The following is a 24133-nucleotide window of genomic DNA, read 5'->3' as shown; positions in this document are numbered from 1 at the left end:
TCTTTTCATAGTCTTGACTCCCAGACTGTTATCTTTCTAGGCCAATTGATGGTATTTTCAACCATATGTGGAACATTCTCAGACTTGTTCATCATATTTTACCCTGGAGTGGAGGCCCTCCTGTCACATCCAACACTACCATTCAAATGCATCTCCATATTAGAATAAGTTTTGTGTTTGCTCTTTTACTGTCATATAATGGTCACACATCTTAAAGATACCATTTCTTCCACAACTAACACATTACAGTGAGACTTTTATTATCAAATGGGACTTTTATTACCAAATGGGACTTTTATCGGTCCTCCAGAGGTCATTTCCGGTTGGTGTTCGCTGACTGTCACTAGATTCCCGCTGCTGTATTGACACGTCACGAAGGTCAGGACCGAACTGATGGAAAAATGGCGTCCACCTACAACACCTTCAATCTGTGAGTATAAATTCACTACTCTGATATTCTAATACTCTGATTGATAACTGATTATCGATTAGATTAATCGAAGAGAGATCACTGGTCATCTTTGATCTGGTGAAGTCTATAAATAGTCTTAGGTAACAGCAGTGACTTGCATGTTCAGTGAACTACAGGCGCACTGTCTGTGGCTGTGTCTCAAAACCAAATTCAGCTGCCTACTACCTAGACAATATTTTTGGGCAGCATTCTATTGAAGTGCTTGTTTAGACAGCATGTAAAAGCTATATTATTCCCCAAAATGTTAGTAGTTGACCGCTTGTTGTGGTTTGAGACACAGCTGGTACTGCTGGTCATCAATCATGGTGATCAGATTCCAGTCAATTCATATCAAAAATCCATTCAGTTAAATTAAAATTGTTTTATTGATGGTCAGTTGTAGATTGCTTGAACTTCTTTGCAAGTCAGTTACCTCATTTTGTTTTTGATATTGTCGTGACTGGTGTTAATGATGTTGCAGATGCCAACATCTTACAGAAATGAAAAAAGAAACCATATCAAGAAATAAATCCAAGCAGCATACTTTGATATTTATATATGTATGTGTGTGTGTGTGTGTGTGTGTGTGTGTGTGTGTAGAATATAATGTGATTGATGATTTCAGTGGCGCATATTAATGAAATAAATGTAATACAGACATAAGTGAGTTCTGCCCTGTTCCTTAAACTGGATTTTACTACATTAACTACAAATAATCTTCACTCTCCTCTCCTTTCACAGGCACACGACCCCTGAGAAGTTCTACATCGAAGCCTGTGATGATGGTGTTGGAGAAGTCCTCGCCATTGACAGGGTGTCCACAGAAATGACCCTGACAGGTACAAAAGAGAACTGGATGCTTGAAACGCACATTTTGCTCTTGCAGCGTAGAATTGATGAAAGGACAGACACTGTATCTGTACACACTGAAGGCTTTTTCTGCTGAAGTAGTGCTGAAAAGTAACTTGCCTCGTTTTATGAGGGTGCTCATTGCATAAATGCTTTGAGTTGAGAGCTCTTTTGAGGTCACAGAAACATTTGAATGAATAATGTGTTTCCTGAGTCATTCCTTAGTTAAACATCAGCAGAATTTTCAACCCAAATTAGGATGCAAATGAAAAGTCATATTTGGACAATGGTTAGTGGTAGATTGTAATACATTCTGCGGGGGTTGTCGATGGTTCACAGTTAAATATCTAACATTATCTAATACATACTCAGTATAGTATTATCAAAATAATATATCATTCAGAAAAATATATCATATTATTTAACATATTAAAATTATATATTATCATTATTATGTTCACTGCCCAGCCAAAAGAAAATCCGCTGCTTGGATCTAAATAGACAAATGCTTAAGAGTGTATGATTGGATCATTATTGCAGTGATTATTATTTTCTAGCATGTTATACTGTATTTTTGGCAACAGTTGTTCTAATCCGAATTGATAGAGTGAGTAGTTTTTCATTCTTAATCAACCATGTAGGAAGACACATCATGTCCATATTACAGGATATTCTCTTAAAGTGTGAAAGAATGATTGGGAGCATGACGAATCATTTTCACTCATGAATCGGCTCATCTGATTCCAGACCTTAAATTCATTGAAAGTCTTTGTGATGTGATGGAGGAGACTTTACACAGTGCTGGACTCTTGCATTGATGCTCGTCTTGATTTAAATAACATCACATAATTTCTTAATTATCAATTTGAGGTCAATGCATCTTGGTATTGTCCTCCTGGAATATGTGGCCATGATTTATCTTTGTACTTGCTTGTTTAAGAAATGAAAAGCTACACACTCCAATCAATTTAATAATATAATTAAAAAATATATTATATTTTTCCTATGAAATAATAAAAAAAACTGATACGGACAGATAACCTTAATATTCTGTCTCTCTTTCAGTGAGGAAGGACGTCCCTCCTTCAGCGGTGACACGACCAATATGTGGCATCATGGGAACCATACGGCTGGTGGCAGGTACGATCTCTGAAAATGAATTGTGAGTCATAAATTACTCACCCTGTTGTTGCTCTAATGCCGTTTGCCCTTCTTTCTTTTATGGACCACAAAAGGAGAATTAAAATGTCCTGCTCGCCCTCGTCCATATAATGGCAGTGAATAGCGACCAGCATCATGCTGGTATGCAGAAGTATCACAGAATGATCCCATACTACACATACCGTATATTCCAAGTGTTCCGGGGTATACGATATGAAATTTGATATTGTATTTCACTCCGTCTCGCCCATAAAAAGCATACAAAATTTGGATTAAGAAACATGGATACCTTCTTCTCCGAGGTGAATGTATTCGTCGTAACAAAAAGTGATCGAGTTCAAATCTGTCAACGGTCATTCTGACTGTCATCAGAAAAACTGAGTTTCTGGTCCGGAGATACTCAATTCAGTGAGGAAAGTATTGTGGGATTGATTATTGCCTAAAAGGACTTTGTAAAAACACGTTTGGATTTTCGGAGCAATATGATGTCATATTGCTCATGCACACTGATTATTTTGTGGGATTTCTAGGCTGTATTTCACGTCGTGTTTTTGTTCATCTTGATTTCTCACATTGTGTGCTTTTTCTGTGTGAGAGAGAGAGTGAACTGCTGCGCAGGATTTTCGTAAAATCCTTTGAATTTCATATCATATACCCCAGAACACTTATAATATACGGCACGGGATTATTCTGTGATACTTCTGCATCTTTTTTTAAAAAGCTTGATGCTGGCCGCTGTTCACTGCCATTGTATAATGGCCAAGTGTGAGGAGGACATTTAAAAAAAAAAATTCTCCTTTTGTGGTCCATAGAAAAAAGAAAGAAGGGCAACAACAGGGTGAGTAATTTATGACTTAATTATCATTTTAGGGTGAACTATCCCTTTAAATTCCACATTTAATAAAACATCAGTTGAATCTGTTAACATTAGTTAATGCACTGTAAACTAACATGAACTAACAATGAACAATTATATTTTTACTAACATTAAGAAAGATTAATAACTGCTTTAAAGGAGTCATCGGATGCTCATTTTCCACAAGTTGGTATGATTCTTTAGGGTCTTCATGTAAAGTATGTAACATACTTTGGTTAAAATTCCTCAATGGTTGTGTAAAACAACACCCTTTTTGCCTCCTCAAAAACTGCTCTGTTCACAGTGACCTGTTTCGGTGCATGTCTCTTTAAATAATGATAATGAGCAACAGCTCACACTCACCCTACCCCTGTCTTCCATTGGGACGTGTCGACACAAGACACGTAAGGTGCTGCCTTGGCGGACAGTATACAAATGTCTGAGTGCGTAAATATGCTAATACGGGACAGTCTCTCAGTGGTCGTGGGCGGAGCATGAGCAATATGACATCATATTGCTCAGAAAATCCAAACGTGTGTTTACAAAGTCCTTTTAGGCAAGTCATGCCACTCGGCCGCCATCTTGGCACCGCCTCCGGGCAGCTATTTCGGACTAACAAGACCAGGCTCCTATCTAAATGAATGGGCAGAGAGTCAGAACTGCACTTTCACTGGTCACCTGGACAAAAAAACTGCAGGTAGAGAAACAGCAGTAAAAAATGATAAAAATCGCTGAAAAAGTTTGATGACTTTGACCTAAAATAAGGTTTAAAATGCCTTTTTCCCCACAGGTTATGATTTTACTACGCATGCGCAAGGGTTCACGATACCAACTTCATTTACATCTCTATTCAGAATGCTGGTGTTGTGCGGAGCACTTAAACATATTTGTGGTCGATATAAAATGCTTTAACTACTTTGATAGTCCGGTGCCTTCACGTTGTTATCACCCTCTTCCATGTAGATTCCATCTGATCTTGCACACAACACAACTCGTTATCGCCAAATCGTCTCCGCTGTCGCAAACCTCAACTTTGCGCATGCGTCAGTGGAACCAGACGATAGGCTTAAATGTTTCACGGCTTGACTGTTAAAAGCAGATGATTGGCTTTCCAGTGGGAGGGGCGGGGCATGTGCATACAACCGCCATCTTTGAGGATTGAGGAAGTGGCATGTCTCTATATAAATTGTCTCTGGTGTTTAGGCTTTATGAGGATAAAAAAAAAAAGGAGTGAATGGATTTTTTTCATTGTATGGTGGTTGTTTCCACACACTGCAAAGACACATTTATATGTAAACACCATATAAAAGTGAATTTTGAATCCGATGACCCCTTTAAAATAGATTGCTCATTGTTCGTTAATGTTAGCCAATGCAAGTACTGAAAAAATTAGACTTTATTGCACCTTAAAATGCATTCTGAACTCTCATTCTGCATTCTGAATGATGCTGAGCCCTGCACTCTCTGTTCTTTCAGGCATGTATCTCATCGTCATTACAAAGAAGAAGAAAGTGGGTGACCTGTTTGGCCACGCGGTCTGGAAAGCGGCTGACTTTGACATCATTTCATACAAGAAGACTGTTCTGCATCTGACTGATAATCAGGTTGGGTCGTTTTCCATAAGCATACGTAGAATTCTCTTCCATCATGTGCGTCACTGGTGTAACCGCAGGGAGTTTTTATTTTGACTTGATTTTTGCCACAATATTTATGGGACTTTTTGAGCATCTCTTTATTTAAACAGAACCAAACCATGATCTTGAACTATTGAATTCTTAAATGTATTTATAGCCAAGATATTTTTGTTTAGCTTAAAATTTGTAGCGTGTATACTTTTGCTGCCTTTTCTCAAGAAAAGTTATCCAGGTCACATTTTTCCCCAACAAAAATATTATATTAATATAATGCATAATGTGGTCATTAAACAGGCTCCTTTTTATTTAAGCAAAATAATATTTGAATGATTTTAGGGCGATGTGTGCCCATGTTTTCGACAGTTTTTGTGAGATTCAACCTTTTATAGTTTAGTGTGTCAAATAAATCAACCAAAATTCACTAGAGAAACGATGTGACTGACATTTTTTTGAAGAAGTCACACTTGTAAAAGTCACACTCTTAAAATTTTCATTGATTACTATTAGCAGGGCTTGACATTCCCCTTTTTTCGCTCACCAGCCACTGTGGCTACTGGTTTTCCAGAGTTACTTGCCATTCAGCATTTTCACTGGCCACAATTTTTGCATTGATACCATGGGGAAAAACTGCCATATAGATATTTTTTATATTATCTCGTAATTTAGCTGCTGTCAATTTAAGACCTGATGCACTGATCCATAATTCTGTTACACATGCATTTTCTTTCTCAACTGTTTACGTTCATTTAAAACATAACTGACTGTGTTTACATGAATAGTCGCCAAGACCGGCATTTTGACATTATTTTGTGTGTTTTTTACTGTTTAAGGGCAATAAGCAGTGAAAAATAACTCCATTTATGACTATGGGGCCTTTATTTGCGCGCACTTTTAGTCAGCAGAAATAAAAACATTATTAGTACATTAGTACCTAACTTAGAAACTTATGTCTTATCGAAACTAATATTGTTTCTATGGATCTTCCAGATGCAAGACGACAAAGCCTTCCTGTCCATGATCAACAGCGTCCTGAATACAGACGGTTTCTACTTTGCCACGGACTATGACCTGACGCACACGCTACAACGCCTGGCCAACACCAGCCCAGAGTTTCAGGAGATGACCTTACTGGAGCGGGTGAGAGAGATGCTCAGTTCCAACGTTTGCATGCGTTTAGCAGACACTTTAATCTAAGTTGGCATATAAATGAGGAATACACCAAGCAATTAATTTTAAAGGGAACCTTTCTCAAAGTCTTAGTTTTGTTTTTGGGTTCTACTACAATAGGTTTTCATACTTCTAAAAGTTCAATAAGCATGATTTTTCTAATTTTTTATATTGTTGCAGCACCTCTCTTCCCAGTCTGTCAGTTTAGTTCCTGCCTCTATGAAGCCTTGCAGGATGTTGTTAAATTATTGAACATATCTATCATGTAAACATCACAATTCTGTAATGCTCACTGCTTAAAGAGGTCTTATCATGATGTGTTTATGTTGACAAGGTTGTAGAATAATGCATTAGCTAACAATAAATAAGAATGAGCAATACATTTGTTACAGCATTTATTTACAGTATTTAAAATAAAAATACAACTGATCATTGTTCATGTTAGCTCAGTTCCATTAAATATTATTTACAGATACAGCTTTTGATTTTTAGTGATGTATTATTAAATGTTCAAATTAACCTTACATTTCATTTTTAGTTCATGTTAACTAATGTACTTAACTAATGTTAACAAATGGAACCTTATTGTGAAGTGTTACTGTTTTAATTTTTTAGTTTTTCTTAACCTCTTTAGAATTTGGTGCTTTCATGAGGAATGACAGATGAAATTGTTATTATAGCGTCTTAAAACATTTTTATACAGGCGGATCAGAGATTTGTGTGGAACGGTCACCTTCTCAGAGAATTCATGGCACAGCCTGAGGTAAACGCAAGATTGTTTTAGGTCGAGCTACTATTTTAAGAGTAACTCATTTAGACATTGTGTAGAATTCTGCAAGGAACACCACATGTCTCTGGGCCTGATTATATGTAGAAAAACCTTTATCTAAAGAAGGAATGAATTCATGAATGTTTCCTGGTTCTTTTTGACGTTGCGTTTTCTCTTACAGCTACACAAATTCGTCTACCCGGTTGTTCACGGCTGTATCCTTTAACCAGACAAACATTTGTCATCTCTGACGCATTTCAGTACACATCGAAGTGTGAAATAGAAGAGTCTGTGTTCACATTCAGAGTATATTTTGGGCCTTAAATGTTTTGCATGTATCAACAACACTGTTAGGTCATGCAGTGCTTATAATAATAATAATAATTATTACATTTATATATAGCTTTTCTCTGCACTCAAAGCGCTTTACATAGAAGGGGGAATCTCCTCAACCACCACCAATGTGCAGCTCCACCTGGATGATGATGTGGCGGCAGCCATAGTGCACCAGAACGCCTACACACACACACACACACACACACACACACATACACACACCAGCTTACTCGAGGAGAGGAGACAGTGATGAAGCCAATTAGTATATATAATGACATATAATGTCTTCATATGTCATTGTCCATACGCTCTCAGACAGATATATAGCCCTTAATCTCCGCTCACAGTCATCACTATGAAGTCGTGCTGCATCAACGGCAAAATCTTTGACTGGATCATCATTTCCAGGAGGAGCTGCTTCCGCGCTGGTGTCCGTTATTACGTCAGAGGTACGCTTGTGAGGTTTGAGACGGTGGCTGTTTCTGATTTATATGCTACTAAATGCTCTCTTCTCTTCCTCTTCCAGGTATCGACTCTGAGGGTCACGCGGCCAACTTTGTTGAGACGGAACAGATTGTTCAGTATAATGGAGGAAAAGCATCATTTGTTCAGGTAAGCCTCTGAAATGTGAGCATCCGAATATCAGTTTTCATGCTGTTATGCTAATCCACTTATTGAGGAATCATCCAGTGTAATTTCAGTTGATAGTCTGGAGGAATTTTTTGAGCTCTTAATGTCGGAGTGAATCTACATGGTAAATTAAACTGTTTTATTTAAAACTGAATGAAGCCGTTGTCTTTTTGGTATCTCTCCTAAATGTCTTTCTGTCGGCTCGATTCTCAAGGGAACAAAGACAAACAGCCTCTGTGGGCACCAGAGATGAATGTCACAGTGGTTTGATGAATCATGAACCACAGATATCAATAAACATGCGCTTGTTTTTGATCTGTAGATCCGTACAGCCGTTTATTTGTCACGATACTTACAGATTTAGACCCTGATGTTTCCTTTTTTCCCACAGTCGGGAGAGGAAACTTACCGGAATGTTGCTTTGCTCATGTTTTATTTTTCTTGAATTTATGTCCAATCTGAAAGCTGGTTGCTATTTTTCAATAACATTTAATGAGCAAAAATCCCAACATTTCTTATAAGACAAAGTTGTGCTTTCTTTTGATATCTGTTAATGAATGAATGAATAATCCAGTAAATCTGTTTGTCCACAGACTCGAGGCTCCATCCCGTTCTACTGGTCTCAGAGACCGAACCTCAAGTACAAACCAAAACCACAGATCAGCAAAAGCATCAATCACGTGAGATGCTTTCTTTATTTTTCTTTCTTTGTTTTGTTTAAATCAGTGCAAATAAAGATGTTCATGATTTTAAAAATGTATTAGTAAATGTTGCAATAAATAATTACTAAGGTTAATATATGCTTATATATATATATATATATATACACACAATATTGTTAGTTCATGTAAACTAATGTAGTGAACTAGTGTTAGCAAATTAAAACTTCTGTCAAAAGAAAATGTTTTGTATCATCATATTAACTAAAGTTGTAATGTAATGACTTAATTTTATTTATGACTTAATTTGACGTGTGTATATATATATATATATATATATATTTATTTATATTCATATTTATATATATATATATATTTATATATATATATATATATATATATAGTGTGTGTCATATACAATATATATAAATATATATATAATAACATTATACAGCATTATATTATATAATATATATTAAATAATAATAAAAGCCCTTAAGATATTGAAATGGGTTGATCTCATTGTTTTTAATCAATTATAAAGTTCTATTTTAAACTTTATTTAAAAAAAAAACAATTTTATTCCGAAAACTTGTTTATTATAGATAGATAGATAGATAGATAGATAGATAGATGGAAAGAAATATAGATAAAAGTATTTATAAGTAGATTAATCATTTTAAATTGCTTATATTAATCAGCCTGCCATTATTGTGTGTCCATTTGTGTACCGCTTCTCTTCTCACAGCTGGATGGTTTCCAGAGACATTTCGACTCTCAGATCATCACGTACGGCAAACAAGTGATTCTGAACCTGGTACGTTGCCTCTTTTTGCTCCGTTTACACGGAGGTGTCGCTCCCAGGCTGGAAATATCTCATTAAGATTTCTTTTTATTCTCCAGGTAAATCAGAAAGGCTCAGAAAAGCCGCTGGAACAGGCCTTTGCAAAGATGGTGGGCAATCTGGGCAACAGCATGATCAAGTGAGTCTATAAGAAAATCTCATAAATCACTGATACAGATCCACAAATGCCAAACTCAGACTGTGTTCATCTGCAGGTACATCCCGTTTGACTTTCACAAAGAGTGCAGCCGCATGAGGTGGCATCGCCTGCAGATCCTGGTGGACACGGTGGCGGAAATGCAGGATGAGTTTGGGTATGAGGTGTTTGCATGCAAAAAGAGTTTTATTTGTTATAATCTAATGCTCTTAGATTAATGCTCTGATTTGTTGAATGCTCTTATTTGTTTATTTTTTGAATGCTCTTATTTGTTTATTTTTTCAACAGCTACTTCCTGGTGGATTCAGATGGATCAGTCCAAAAGCAGCAGGACGGGACGTTCCGAAGCAATTGCATGGACTGTCTGGACCGAACCAACGTCATCCAGAGTCTGCTGGCCCGTCGCTCGCTGCAGTCACAGTTAGAGGTGTGTGTGATGTAGTGCTGTAATGGCGCGACACATATTTATTTATTTATTTTTTGCACCGTTTCTGGCGGTACAGCTCGCCACCACACGTGGGAGACCGAAACATTGCAGAATGGGTGACGAAGACAACTAGAAGTGAATGTGCTTTCCATTAAATGAATCACACACAGTAAACAAACCTCTAACAAAAAAAAAAAAGTTGCAATTTAGACGCGCAAACTGGGTGCCGGTGCGGTGAGACGCACATGCTCGGGGCAGATTCGGCTTGAAGTCGTTCATCCTCGGTTGCTGCGCCACGCGCGCTGTTGCAAAAGAAGTCGTGCACATGCACACAGCCAAGCGAAATGGCGTCTTGCCGGTCTTGCGCAACCAACGCGTCATTTTTGCCGCCCGTACCTTCGCGCTCGTGCGGACGCGTCGAGTTTAAACAAGGCTTTACTCCGTGTCAGCGCGCGCTCTGATCTGTAAAGGGGCACAGATCTCTCCCGAATCATCTCCAGCACTCAGCCTCCGAAGCACCATTAACTCCGCCTATGTTTCCATCGTAAGCTGATATTAGTATTTAAACATTCTCTATGATAAATAATGTTTGTAAAAAATATTTTAATAACACGTTTTTGGCGGTTATAGAGTTCTAATGACGGTGTTCAAATACATAACATTAGACTAACGTTAGCCAGCTTATAGTATCATGATTCAGCACACTAGTTAGTATTTATTTGAGATACATTATGTTTTTTTATTAATCGAGCGGCAGAAAAATTAGTCGTTAGATTAATCGATAAAATAATCGCCCAACTAATCGTTTAGTTAAGCGTTTACCCCAGCCCTAGTGTGATGAGACTAATGTCTTATATAAGCTGACAAAATCATCTTTTAGGAGTACACAAACATAAGGGGCTTTTGCACCGGAGGAACCTTTTCATAGTTCCTGGAACTATTGGCAGAAGTACCCGGATTTTGGCACGTTCGCACCGCAGGAACTAGGAACTATTTTAGTTCTAGGAACTCTTTTGGAGGAACTAATTTAGCTCCTTCTTCAGGGTAGGATCTAAGCCAGCATTATAGGAACTATCAGTGACTTTAGTGTTCGCTGATTGGCCGAACACACGCGAAACACCAGCACCCGCCATTTTTAAAAAGGCTGTGTAAACACACAGATTATAGCCTATATATTTACTCCACAAACTAACTCTACGAACATGGAAAACAGTGATAGATGGGCATCTGATGAGAAAATCCAACGCAACTTTGATGGCACCAAGCAAACTATGATTATGTATTTCTGCTCAGCTAGCGACACTGGACATCAACCACAAGGCATACGCTACTAACTTTTCATTACTGTCTACTTTCTTTGTATAATAGTTCTATCCAATAACATATTAGACAGGACTGTTAGATAGATCGTAAACTAATGAACACGGAGAATGCGAGCACTGTTTGCTCAGGCTCTTGCGTTCTCAGCGCCGTCAAAATAAAGGTACACCGTGCCGTCAAAATAAAGAAACTATTAGTTCTCGGGGAACCACCCTGGTGGCAAGTTCCTAGAACTATCCGGTGCGAAAGCCCCTATAAAGATAAGCTTTTGGTTCCTGTCTGTTAGCTGTGAGGTTTCCTCATATTGTATGTCTTGTTTATATGTAGAGGATGGGAGTTTTACATGTGGGGCAGCGGATTGAAGAACAGGCGGATTTTGAAAAAATATACAAGAACGGTAAGCAAAAATGAATGCTGATATTCAAAAGTCTGGCTATGTGAGACTGTCTCATTCATACCCTTTCTATTCTTATTCCCTGCAGCATGGGCGGATAACGCCAATGCTTGTGCCAAACAGTACGCTGGCACAGGAGCCCTGAAGACTGATTTCACACGGTAAGAAGGACCGTCTTCTGCTCTGCTTGTGTCTGAGAGTAAGTGTTTAGATGGATTGTAGAAGATAATTGCTTCTTTGTGTCCTCAGGACAGGAAAGAGAACCCAGTGGGGTTTGCTGATGGACGGATGGAACTCCATGATCAGATACTATAAGAACAACTTCTCGGATGGGTTCAGACAGGTGAGCCTCACATGGACAAACCATTGTTCCTTAATTTGTCTTAAACACATTTTAAATAGTATTTTAACATTTAAAATGTACAGTTTATGGATTCAGTAGAAACTGTTAGCTCTTTCCGCACCATTGACAAGATTTTTCGTCATTTATGACACAACGCTTCCCCGCCGTCGACAAGTTTTCCCAGCAATCCATGTTTTCACTGTTATACAGTTGTACACACCCTTCTGAAAGAGTACAGAATCTCTGGATCAGAACACAAGTGAAGAAGCAACAGAAAGCGATAGAAACATTGCTTGCGTTGATGGAAGCTAACGTAATCATAAAACATTCAACAGTATTTAAATCAAAACTGCCTAACGTTAGCGAATGAAATGTCGAGCCAGGAAGAGTGTAGACTGTGAACCTTTATGGCTGTTGATGGACTCAATCTACTCCATCTGTGCTTTGATCATCGTTCTGAATCCCATCTAGACAAAGTATTTGACAAAAACATAATTTTCTCAGTTTTGTTCAAAATGTTGCTTTTGTCATGAAACATTTAAGTGTTGATTAAATAATAAAAAAAGAATGCATGAAACTAGATTTTTTTTTAAGGCAGGGGCTCTGCTCTTTCTTTTTATATATATTCTGTCTTCAGATATTCATAAAACAAAATATTCTGGGGCCATGAAATTTATGTGAAATTTTTTTTTTTTTTAAAACACTGGCACTGACAGGCAACTTTTGTATAAAAAATGGCTTGCAGGGAAAGTGTTCCAACCCCCTTTGACCAGAAATATTATTATGCATATTAACGGCATTATTAAAATAGTAATGCTTAAATAGTTTAACAATACATTTACATGTTTTAAAAAAATTATTTCAATTTAAATATAGATTGTTTTCATTTTAAAATAAGGAATTATTATTATATATTATTTTTATGATGTAATGATTTTTTTGTAATTGTTTCATTTTCTTAGTTTCATTTGCTTTTTTTATTTTTATTTTTTTACGTTTTTATGATTTAATTAATTTATAATTGATATTATTAATTATTACAATTATTTTAATTAATAAATAATTAATAATAAATTTTTATATCTCATGAATCATCTCAGCTTGGAAAACCCTTGTCTAGTGTAAATCGGTAGCAAATGCAAAAAAGACGTGTTGTGTGTTTAATTTCGTTGCTGTGTCTGTAGATTTCAGTCTGTTTCTCGAACAAAGCATCATATGTCTTCAAAAGACATGAATCCTATGAATGATTTATAAAATCATAATTTTTGCAGATTGACAGATGTGTAAATGAATTTTACACTGATCTGTAGAGTGCAGGAATTCATGCTGCGAATAATATATGTTTTTTTCTCCAGGACTCCATTGACCTGTTCTTGGGGAACTATGCTGTGGAAGAGGCAGATATAAACACTCCTCTACATGAGCCCAAAGACTGGAAGTTCCTCACGGTAAGAAGCTCTGAACCCTGAGGAAACTAAATTGGCCTTTGTCCTGCTTGTCTTTAGGTCTCATTATTTGTTTTCAGCAGCAGAATACAACAGAATTGTATGTGGGATCATTAAACCCCGCCCCTTTTTTACAATCCACTGAGACTCCATTTTTGAGTGTCACACCCACATCTCAACATCAAATCAACAACTGAGAAATACAACCAAGACCCGACCTACTTTTTTTTTTTCAATATTCCATTACACTACAATGTACATACAATATGGAAAAAAAATTCTGTCGCTACTTCCATTTCTTCTCGAATTTAAACATTTTGAATCAGTATTATTTTTGGCTTTGATATGGAGCTGGAGATTAATATTGTCAAAAGGCCAAAAAATGATTACAATCAGTGCTAACATTTTTCCCCCCTCGCTTTCAGCTGCCGATCATCATGGTGGTTGCTTTCTCAATGTGCATCATATGTCTCCTTATGGCTGGTAAGACACTGATTAATATTAATATTAATACTAGCATTAATAATAAGGCAAGACACTAAAGTCAAAACCATTTTTTTTCATGCACTGGTCAATTTTGAGATTTTGGACTATTTTGGACTATAGTCTTCTTTCAGAATAATGGGAAGCAAATTTAATTGTTTGTTTTATTGCACTTTGAATCTGTAGATTTCAATGAGAATACATATCTTTGATATACTTATCAGTGAGTTTTTCTCCTGCGTCAGAAATCAGCAGCTTTACATACACCAAACTTTACAGTTTTATTCATATCTATTTTCTGAAGGTTTCTTCATATATCATTAACCTGATGTATATAACATTTTACATACATCAGAAATGCATTTATTTTCTGTTTGTTGGCAGTATTTTCTGATTTATAGAGTGATTAATGAGATATCCAAAATCCCCTCTGTATAAACCTTTATGTCAACAAAATTGTGATCCTGGCTTTATCCAATGTTAAGATTTCTGTTCTGGAAATATCTGCAAATATGTGCATATTTAATTAGATAATGCCTTATTTGCATATTTCAACAAAACTTTACAGAAAACTTTCAATGCAAAAAATGTTTTGCTATTCTTATTGTAACTAATCAACTGTGGAAGCATGGCGATATCTATTATTTAACTTTTTTTTGTACTCCATTGACCCTTAGTGTCTTGCCTTAATAGTAATATTGTACTATTTTCATTAATCTCAGTAACTGTGTAAACGGTTGCTCATTCTCATTGTATTACCCAGGCGACACCTGGACGGAGACTCTGGCGTACGTGTTGTTCTGGGGCTCGGCGAGTGTCGTGACCGGCGGCGTGATCCTCTTCAACGGCCGGGACTTTGTGGACGCGCCCAGACTGGTGCAGAAGGAGAAGATGGACTGAACCTGCGTGTGTGGGAAGCAGCTTGGTCCCATCGAGTCTTCATCCTCCTCCTCCTCATCCTCAGTCCTGTCTTACTCTCAGCTTCACCGGGCCTGGAGCCTGTACTGAGGAAGAGGACGAAGGCCTGGGGCCGGACGGGACCGAACGCACGCGCTGCTCTCCACACGAGGATCGTATCACCCGGGACCATCTCACAGAGATCCCATAATTCCATCTACATATAGGCAGCTTTACAGGCGCAAAATCAAGCACCTCAGACTTGACCATGAGGTTCTCGGCCCCGTCCTCATGGTTCACACGTCCCGACAGTGTGTTTTCATAGACGCCCGTGTCTAATCGCACACGCGCCTGCCGATATTCCACCGGCTCTCACAAGTCGCAGCTCTCGGACTGTGTGTGTAAAACCAAACGCATTTATATCGCATCTGCCGTCACATCAAAATCATTGTCTTGTTTTCTAATAAAGATACGTGCAAAATAAGGTACATTGGTAAGACTTCACAATAAGGTTTGATTTGTTAACATTAGTTAACTACAACAAACACTTCTAAAGCAATTATTAATTATTAATAACTTATTGTTAATTTCAACATTTAATGCATTTTTAAAATCCAAAGTTATTTGTGAACACTGAACAATTGACAAAATATTGCTCACTGTTAGTTCATGTTGGTTAATAAATTAACTAATATAAACAAATTAAACCTTATTGTAAAGTTTTACAAGAACTGTTTTTAAGTAATATCTTTTAAGGTTCTGTATGTTAGCATTGGCTAATGCGATTGCTAGCATGAACTAACAATGAACATTTATAGCATTCATTTCTGCATACACATTTTTAACATACATATGCATTTTTAATTAATTTGTTATAAATTAAACATGAATTACATCATTTTCGTATTCTCTATTAAATTTTGTACAAAATTTTTCATTTTTAGTTTGATGTAAACAAACCGAACCTTATTGTAACAAGTTTTTTTCTCAGCAAATATATTTTATGCTAAATTAATTGTTTGGAAATATTTTTTTTTCCCTGTTTTGAGCAAATAAAATGTTTGAAACAAGAAAAAAACATTACAAAAATCAATAACTTAAAATATCTTTTCTAAAAACAAAGTTTAATATCTTCAATTCTGCATTACAGGGAATTTTTTTGTTTTGTTCTGAGAGTGCTTTATAATTTATTTATTTTTTACTAGAAAACAAGACGAGCAGCATTTTGAGACGGACCCAGGCTTCATGTGCGGTTAAATGGACTCGTCTTATCCTCGCCTTCGATATCATGGTCTTCCTCAGTCTGAGATTTGGGAGCTTTTACGAATAAACTGTTTATTAAAGTGATTCAGCTGAATGAACTGATTCTGTTTGTAATCAAGACTGATTCGTATGAATCTTAACTTGGGACCGCAGCGTCTCATTGTCCAAAGGAGTTTACAGCAGGACCGTCCCATCACTGAACCGCTGTGCCATATATCTGTGTTTCTCTCATGAATCGATGCCTTATGTTTGCTGTGCTCTTCATTCATTCCCGCTGTATCTTCACTGCGGGATGTTCTTCTCATGTCTGGCACCTGCTTGGCGGAGAACGTAAAAATGATGTGTATTATTGTTATTAAAGGTATTATCATGTAGTCAGTTTCAGTCTAAATGGAAAAGAGTAATGACGAACGCTGCAAAAAATGCATTACAAAATTACAAACTACTGTTGGCTATTGTTGCTTGATGTCACTCAAACTAGTTTTATCTGCATTGACTGGAACCTGTTTGCATGACATTCCTGGAAGGAATTTTGAAATGTCCGTTGCTTTGATCAAGCTCAAATTGAATGGGAATAACAGGGGTTTGTCCAATTAACAGCATTTTCTCCACATGAACTCGATGGCCAGTCAAATTCAATGTTATTGTAAGTAAAAGTTCACCTATTTATGTGCGTTGTTCCAAACTTGCATTACACAATTAGACATTCAGTACATGCTGTTCATAGCAATAATTCAATGTGAGCACATCTGTCAATCCAAAAATTATGATTTTATAAATCATTAATAGGATTCATGTGTCTTTTGAAGTTATATGATGCTTTGTTCGAGAAACAGACTGAAATTTAAGTCAGACTCTGCTGAATGTTTTTCTCAGAAATGTTACAATAGTAAAAAGTAAAATGTATTGCTAATGCCATTTCATATCGACTTTAATGAGCAAGTGTTAATGCCATGGTGAAGAAACAATATGAAACATGAAAATGCATGTCTTTGAACATTGAGCAACACTGTAAATCTAGACATTTATTTCAACTTGTTTTTGTTTATTGATGTGATTGGCACAGCCTTTGTTTATTTGAACATATTTTCCATGCATATTCAAGACGCTAAAGACCAATAAAGTAAATATTACAGAAAGGCTACAAAAATATCAAATATAAAATAAGAAAGCGCACAAAAAAAGCTAATGCTTAACACTACAATACACAAGTTCAAGACTATGACATTCTTTGATATGATTCTGTGTACAGTAGGATACATTTTTTTTATTAAGTGCTGGCAAAGGCCAGAAAAACACTTCATCAGGACCTCAACTCAATTGAGCCCAATAAAACATACAATTTATGTTTTGGCAAGAAATATATTAAGATTATGAATAATTCACTTATATTCCTCTGAATATAGATATTCTATTTCTCCAAATACACCACATCTCTCTCATGCTCTCTCTATATACATTTATATATATATAAAGAGCAGAAAATAATGAAATACAGGGGAAAACGTTCATTCAGTTGTTCATTAGGCATACAAAATATTGTGATTTGACGTCCAAAAGTTAATTTACTACTAAAATAATACAAGAACTGCTGTAAAAAGTTATTTACACATAGTTTTACAAATTTTCATAGTTTCGTACTGCATTTGGTGTATTTCACCGTCCAGATATTCAGTGTTTGGAAATGTATCTGCTGTTCATATAATGTATACATTTTTTTCATTGTTGCCTTAAGAAAAAAAAAAGTCCTTTTCATGAATCAAATTTTCATATTTTCTGTAGGAAATGTAAATGTAAAAAATTGTTTTTGCCCTAATAGCTAACTGTATTGTACAACCAACCAAAAGCTGAAAGTGTTCATAACGCGTGAATGCAAGCATAAAACCAGATATAGAAATATACCGTTTCTCCAGCTCAAAGTACATTTACATTTACATTTAGTCATTTAGCAGACGCTTTTATCCAAAGCGACTTACATTTGAGGATTAAACCAAGCGAGTCATCGTGGAGAGGCAAAAACAACGCAAGAACTGCTCAGAATACAAAGTTCAAACATTGCTCAGAGCAGCATAAACCAGACAAGCGAAGATTTCAAGAAATAGGTTTTTTTTTTTTTCTATGTTAAGTGCTCACGGAAGAGATGAGTTTTCAGTTGTCTTTTGAATGCTGTCAGGGATTCTGCATTATGGACGAGGGTGGGTAGGTCATTCCACCAGCATGGAACCGTGAATGAGAATGTTCTGGACAGTGATTTTGTGCCTCGCTGTGAAGGCACCACGAGCCGTCGCTCCTTGGCCGATCGTAGGCTTCTGGTAGGGATGTAGACCCGTAGGAGCGAGTGAAAGTAGGAGGGAGCTGAGCCGGTGGACAATCTGTAAGCAAGTGTCAGCGCCTTGAACTTGATTCGAGCAGCGAGTGGTAGCCAATGCAGGGAGATGAACAGCGGAGTGACGTGGGCCCTTTTGGGCTTGTTGAAGACAAGACGAGCAGCAGCATTCTGGATCATTTGTAAGGGTTTAGTTGCACATGATGGAAGACCAGCTAGAGGAGCATTGCAGTAATCAAGCCTAGAAATAACCAGGGCCTGGACAAGAAGTTGTGTTGCATGCTCAGTTAGGAAAGGCCAGATCTTCCTGATGTTGTGCATTGCAAACCTGCATGATCGAGCTGTCTTTGAAATGTGGTCTGTGAAGGTTAACTGGTCATCAAAGATTACTCCAAGATTTCTGACTGACCTTGATGGGGTGATTGAGGATGAGTCTAACTGGATAGTGAAGTCGTGCTGTAGAGACGGATTGGCAGGGAGAACGAGAAGCTCAGTCTTTGCCAGATTGAGCTGCAGCTGTTGTTCCTTCATCCATGCCGAGATGTCCGCCAGACAGCTAGAGATACGTGCAGCTACTGTGGGATCGTCTGGTTGAAATGAGAGGTAGAGCTGGGTGTCATCAGCATAGCAATGGTAAGAGAAACCATGTGCCTGTATGATGGGTCCCAGTGATGTGGTGTAAATGGAGAAGAGGAGGGGTCCAAGGACTGACCCCTGGGGAACACCTGTGGTCAGTCGATGTGCTTTGGATACCTCGCCTCTCCATGCGACCCTGAATGACCTACCTGTGAGATAGGACTCAAACCAGTGGAGGGAAGTTCCAGTGATACCCAGTGATGAGAGGGTGGACAGAAGGATCTGATGATTCACAGTGTCGAAGGCAGCAGACAGGTCTAGGAGAATGAGAACTGATGATTTGGAAGCAGCTTTGGCGATCCGCAGGGCTTCTGTGACTGAAAGTAATGCGGTCTCGGTCGAATGCCCTTTCTTGAAGCCAGATTGGTTAACATCCAGCTGGTTATTCAGAGACAGGAAAGATGATACTTGGTTGAAAGCAACTCGTTCAAGTGTTTTTGCAATGAAAGGTAGGAGAGAGACAGGTCTGTAATTCTCTAGAAGTGATGTGTTTAAATTTGGTTTTTTAAGCAGTGGGGTTACCCGAGCCTGCTTAAATGCTGTAGGAAAAATGCCAGTATGGAGGGATGAGTTGATGATGTGTGTGAGTGTTGGTAGAAGTGTGGGAGAGATGGCTTGAAGAAGGTGTGAGGGGATGGGGTCTAGAGGGCAGGTGGTAGGATGACTGGAGAGGAGAAGTTTAGATACTTCTTCCTCGGTTAGAGGAGAGAAGGAGGAGAGAAGGTTATTGGCTGTGGGAGAGGTTGGACTAGGTTCCTGTGTGTGTGGAGGAGAGAACTGACTGCTAATGGTTGTTGTTTTGTTAGTGAAGAAGTTAGCAAAATCATCGGCAGTTAGCGAGGAGGTGGGTGGTTGTGGAGGTGGACAGAGGAGAGAGTTGAATGTCTTGAAAAGTGTTCGTGTGTTAGAGGCGGTCTTTGTAAAAATGGTCTTTGAGTTTAAGTGTCAGAGGACGCTGTGTTGAGTGTTTGCTGAGCGACAGGTGTTCCTCGCTGCTTCCTCCGACAGAAGGCATAGAGAGCGGAGAGTGGGACACAGCTGACCGAGGACAGCAGCAGAAGAATGATGAAGACCTGACCGTACAGCGGATACTCCTTCACCACTGACTTACCCTGCAAGACGAGAACCACGGCTATCAGCTCATTTCCTTAGCTTTGAACCTAGAATCGTTTGGTTATAAAACCACTTACATTTTTATGATTTAAGTAATTGTAGTAAGAATTTATTGCAAGCTACATTTTCATTTTACATTTGTATGATTTAATTTATTTGGGTACCACTTGACATTTGTTAACATTAGTTGATGTATTAACTAACACGAACTAACCCTGAACAATACATGTGTTACTATGTTTGTTAATCTTTGTTAATGTTAGTTAATAAAAATCCAGATGTGCATTGTTTGTTCATGTTACTTCAGTGCATTTACTAATGTTGACAAATACATCTTTTGATTTTAATAATGTATTAGTAAATGTTGAAAATAACTAACAAAGATTAATAAATGCTGTAGAAGTTTACTTAGTTTACTAATGATACCTTATAGTAAAGTGTTATTTATTTTTAGTAAGGGTTTTATTTAGATATTTTATTTTAAAATTATTTAATTTTACAGTTTTGTAATTCTTAGTAAGCGTTTTATTTTGATAGATTTTTTTTTTAGAATTATTTATTTTAATTTAATTACATTTTAGTAAGTGTTTTGAAGTGTTTTCGTTATTTATTTTCATTTAACATTTCCATGATTTAATTAATTTCTACTAAGTGTTTTAGGTAACACTTTTACAATAAGGTTTCATTAGTGAACTACTTTAGTTAACATGAACTAATAATGAACAGCACTTCTACAGCATTTATTAATCTTTGTTAATTTCAACATTTACTAATACATTATAAAATCAAATGTTATATTAATGATTTTTATTAACTAACATTAACAAAGATTAATAAATACAGCAACAAATGCATTGCTGATTGTAAGTTCATGTTAGTTAATACTGTACATTAACTAATGTTAACAAATTAAAACTATTGTAAAGCATTACCGTGTTTTATTTTGATTGTTTTTATTTATTTGTTCATTTTAAAATTCATTTTACATTTTTATAAATTATTTAATTTTTACTGAGTGGTTTATTTTAATTGTTTTTCATAATTTAATTGTTTTTATAATTTAAATTTTCATGATTTTATTTAAGTTTTATTTTGATTGTTTTATTTAAAATAATTTTTTTTTTTTTTTTACATTTTCATGGTCTAATCCATTTTTAGTCTGTGGTTTATTTTGATATTTCTTTCGATTTTACATTTGTATTGTTTAAAGCTTCAGTCCGTAGCTTTTTCCCTTTTTGTCGCCATCTCTGTTTGAAATCTGTAACTGCAGTGATTCGCGGAATCATCATCTTTACGTGGGTTGTAAATCGGCATGAAACAGTGCGGATGAACAGTGTTTTGATGCGAGTGCTGCTGTCAATCACCGCGCTGTGTGGATACTGTCATTCAGAATCACAGATTCACGTTTTGAAAGTTTGACCGACATAAGAATTTTCACCGGAAAATGTCTTCTGAACAAGTAAGTAACATCCATTTTTGTTCTGATCAACTAAGGGGGGGAAAGCATTCGACATGACAAGCGATCGCTAGATTTAATCAGCGCGATTTACAGCAACCGTGCAAATCATAGCCTACTTTTGTTCTCAAATTGTTCATGTTAACAACATCAGCATTGCGTGACTAACGTTATTTAATGTGTTTTAAGATTACCTGTGTAGTTCAGAATTCATATTCTCCATAATAGCTAAACGAGAAAGGCACAACAAAGGAAACTCCATAACTGTGTGAATTAAGAAAACGTACTGTTACACGATTGAACTATTGAAATGTCTTACTTGTTCACAGAAAAAGATGTCTCTTCTTCCGTTTCGAACCCCTTCGGGGGTTCACGCACCTTTCAAAAGCCCCACCGATGTGTATCCTTGTGTTAGCATGAGACGGTTTCTTTCTCTTTCCACCTTAAATCCGAAGTACAAAGTCTTTTGGGTTTTATAACTGGTTAATCTCCAGTTGACACTGATGATTGTTGTTTGGATGTTTCTGGATCTGCCATAAGTTTAATCATGTAAAGTGCTGCGAGAAAAGCCTATCTCTACATCTCCTCACGCGCAGTATAGCCGCCTAGCCGAAACTCCTTCTTTATGTGTACGGGTGTGACGTAATGACGCAAAGACACGCTCGAATTTCCCGCGAAAACCCACCAGTACCACTGGAATTAAAATCATTATTACAAGCTAACCGTTTTGAATCTAGCTATGGCAAGCAGATAGTTTTGAACACTGGCTGAAGATGTTTTTTTTTAAATAATTAATTTGGATTATTTTTAACTTAAAAAAGCTACGGACTGCAGCTTTAATTCAATGTCAGATTGTCATCCACTCGTAAACGCCCTGGAGTTTCCCCCTACAGAAGCCCAGTTTGACTCGTGCAGTACCAGATCTTTGTCCCAGGCCTGATAGGTGGGTGTCCCGCCCTGGATGTAGTTAATGATGTAGAAGATGAAGAGGCTGATGAGGAGTAGAGGACTGATCACGGCCCACATCAGCTTCCAGTACCAGTTCGGCCGATGCCCCAACATGTCCTCGATGTCTTTTTCAAACCTGTGGAAGATGAACAACAATAAATCAGTACAAACATCTACAACTTCAAAACCTGTGCAATGCAGGATTTATTTAAACTTAATAATCATATCCTTTTTTAGTTTTACAAGGTTCAAAGAAAACAAAGAACAAAAAATATAAAGGTTAGCATAGGCAATATTTTATTTATTCCATATGTTGCATTCATGCATGTTTGGGTTTCAGTCATCAGTCCAAACTATATTAAGGGTTAAATATAAGTATTTAAAATCGCATGAATCATACAAAGCAAAAATATTTCTTTGGCCACTTAGGTGATATGGGCACATTTTATATTTGGTCTTAATAAACAAAAATATTAATTTCTTCTAATTCTTCATTTTAATATTAAAACTGATTTTTTTGTCTTTTATCAGCCATTTCCTCCAGTATGATGAAATTGGTCAGTATCTTAATAAAGAGGTCACAGTTTTTCCCACATTTTGTACAATTTCATGCTATTCATATTTAGTGGGAGGATCTTCCTGTTCTAGTGATTGCTATATTTACTGGCAGCAAGAATTATATTTAAAAAAATCTGTCTTTCCTGGTTATTTTTGTAGAAGAAATGGGGATTATAAAAAACCTGATTATGCTTTACAATTTACAATTTTTTTAAATTAAAAGGCCTTTTCTTGGTTATGCGAATGTAAAGGGAACATTCCATTTCACAAATGTTTGTTACTTTTGATCGTCTCTGAAATTCAACAAAAAAAAAAATTAACATTAAAAAAACGTTAGATGATTGTCCAACTAAATGTTTCAGGTTTTGTTCCATGAATGATGTATAAATAATGTGGGTTTTGTTTGTGACAATTTTGTGCTGAACATTTTTAACGACCAGATAACTTTGAACGAATGTTTTATAAAGGTTACTGGAAGAACTTTTGTTCAAAACGCTGAGAGTGCTTTAGCTAAAGGTCTGAGAATGTTCCCTTTTGGCTGGGATGACAAGAAGAGAAATTTACTGAATTGCTTAAATTCAACACTTTAAAAACTTCTCAGGTGTTTTGTTTGTTTTCCATCATGTGTTCTCACTTAAGTTCAGGAATTTCCTAAATGAACATGTATGAAAAACAACCATAATAACAAGCATTATTATAATGCTGAAAGAGTTTTAAACGGTGCAGAGCTTATGAACACATTTACAGATGATTATGTGACATACAGTGAAGAATTACGAGAAACAGTAAGTATATTAGGAGTTTGAATGCTGCAGACTTTAGTCCTGACGATTATAAAAGACAGATGCTTTTTAATCATAAAAATGTAAAATGTAAATTTTGACCTTCTGAGGATTCCTGAAGGAAAAGGCTCTTACTGACCATTAAGAAAAACACAAGAAAATGAAATGCTTTGTAAGAGTTTTGCACCCTACTTTTAAAGTGAATTCATTCCTCATCATTGGAGCCTGT

General features: G+C 36.7%; 2 protein-coding genes across 3 annotated transcripts in view; one reads left to right on the top strand and one right to left on the bottom strand.

The window, feature by feature from the left end:
• Positions 1–339: 339 nt before the first annotated feature.
• Positions 340–17235, top strand: sacm1lb (SAC1 like phosphatidylinositide phosphatase b). Its single transcript, XM_077221537.1, has 20 exons — positions 340–430; positions 1193–1290; positions 2366–2440; positions 4794–4921; positions 5939–6088; positions 6822–6881; positions 7069–7102; positions 7571–7672; positions 7750–7835; positions 8447–8533; positions 9261–9329; positions 9416–9495; positions 9572–9670; positions 9802–9940; positions 11588–11657; positions 11743–11815; positions 11904–11997; positions 13353–13445; positions 13868–13925; positions 14689–17235. The coding sequence occupies exons 1-20, from the start codon at positions 402–404 to the stop codon at positions 14823–14825; spliced, it is 1761 nt and encodes a 586-aa protein (XP_077077652.1). The 5' UTR covers positions 340–401; the 3' UTR covers positions 14826–17235.
• Positions 17110–24133, bottom strand: part of slc6a20 (solute carrier family 6 member 20) — a 19870-nt gene continuing 12846 nt past the window's right edge. For both annotated transcript variants that reach the window (XM_077221536.1, XM_077221535.1), the window contains exons 12-13: positions 22535–22700; positions 17110–20159 (exon numbers count right to left, since the gene is read on the bottom strand). In XM_077221536.1, coding sequence (XP_077077651.1) covers positions 19986–20159; positions 22535–22700 — 340 coding nt within the window. In that variant the 3' untranslated portion in view covers positions 17110–19985. The remainder of the gene's footprint in view (positions 20160–22534; positions 22701–24133) is intronic.

This window comes from Siphateles boraxobius, unplaced genomic scaffold, assembly GCF_051911475.1.
Source record: "Siphateles boraxobius isolate OS27281-9 unplaced genomic scaffold, OSU_SipBor_1 84, whole genome shotgun sequence".
Lineage (NCBI taxonomy): Eukaryota > Metazoa > Chordata > Actinopteri > Cypriniformes > Leuciscidae > Siphateles > Siphateles boraxobius.
The sequence above is the reverse complement of the archived record's forward strand: the minus strand, read 5'-3'. Positions and strand labels throughout refer to the sequence as shown.

Excerpts from the sequence above, each read along its gene's own strand:
- sacm1lb (XM_077221537.1), top strand. The coding sequence starts at position 402 with ATGGCGTCCACCTACAACACCTTCAATCT. Across the intron at positions 9,496-9,571 it reads CTGGGCAACAGCATGATCAA|GTACATCCCGTTTGACTTTC; the intron begins GTGAGTCTATAA and ends GTTCATCTGCAG. Across the intron at positions 9,941-11,587 it reads CGCTGCAGTCACAGTTAGAG|AGGATGGGAGTTTTACATGT; the intron begins GTGTGTGTGATG and ends GTTTATATGTAG.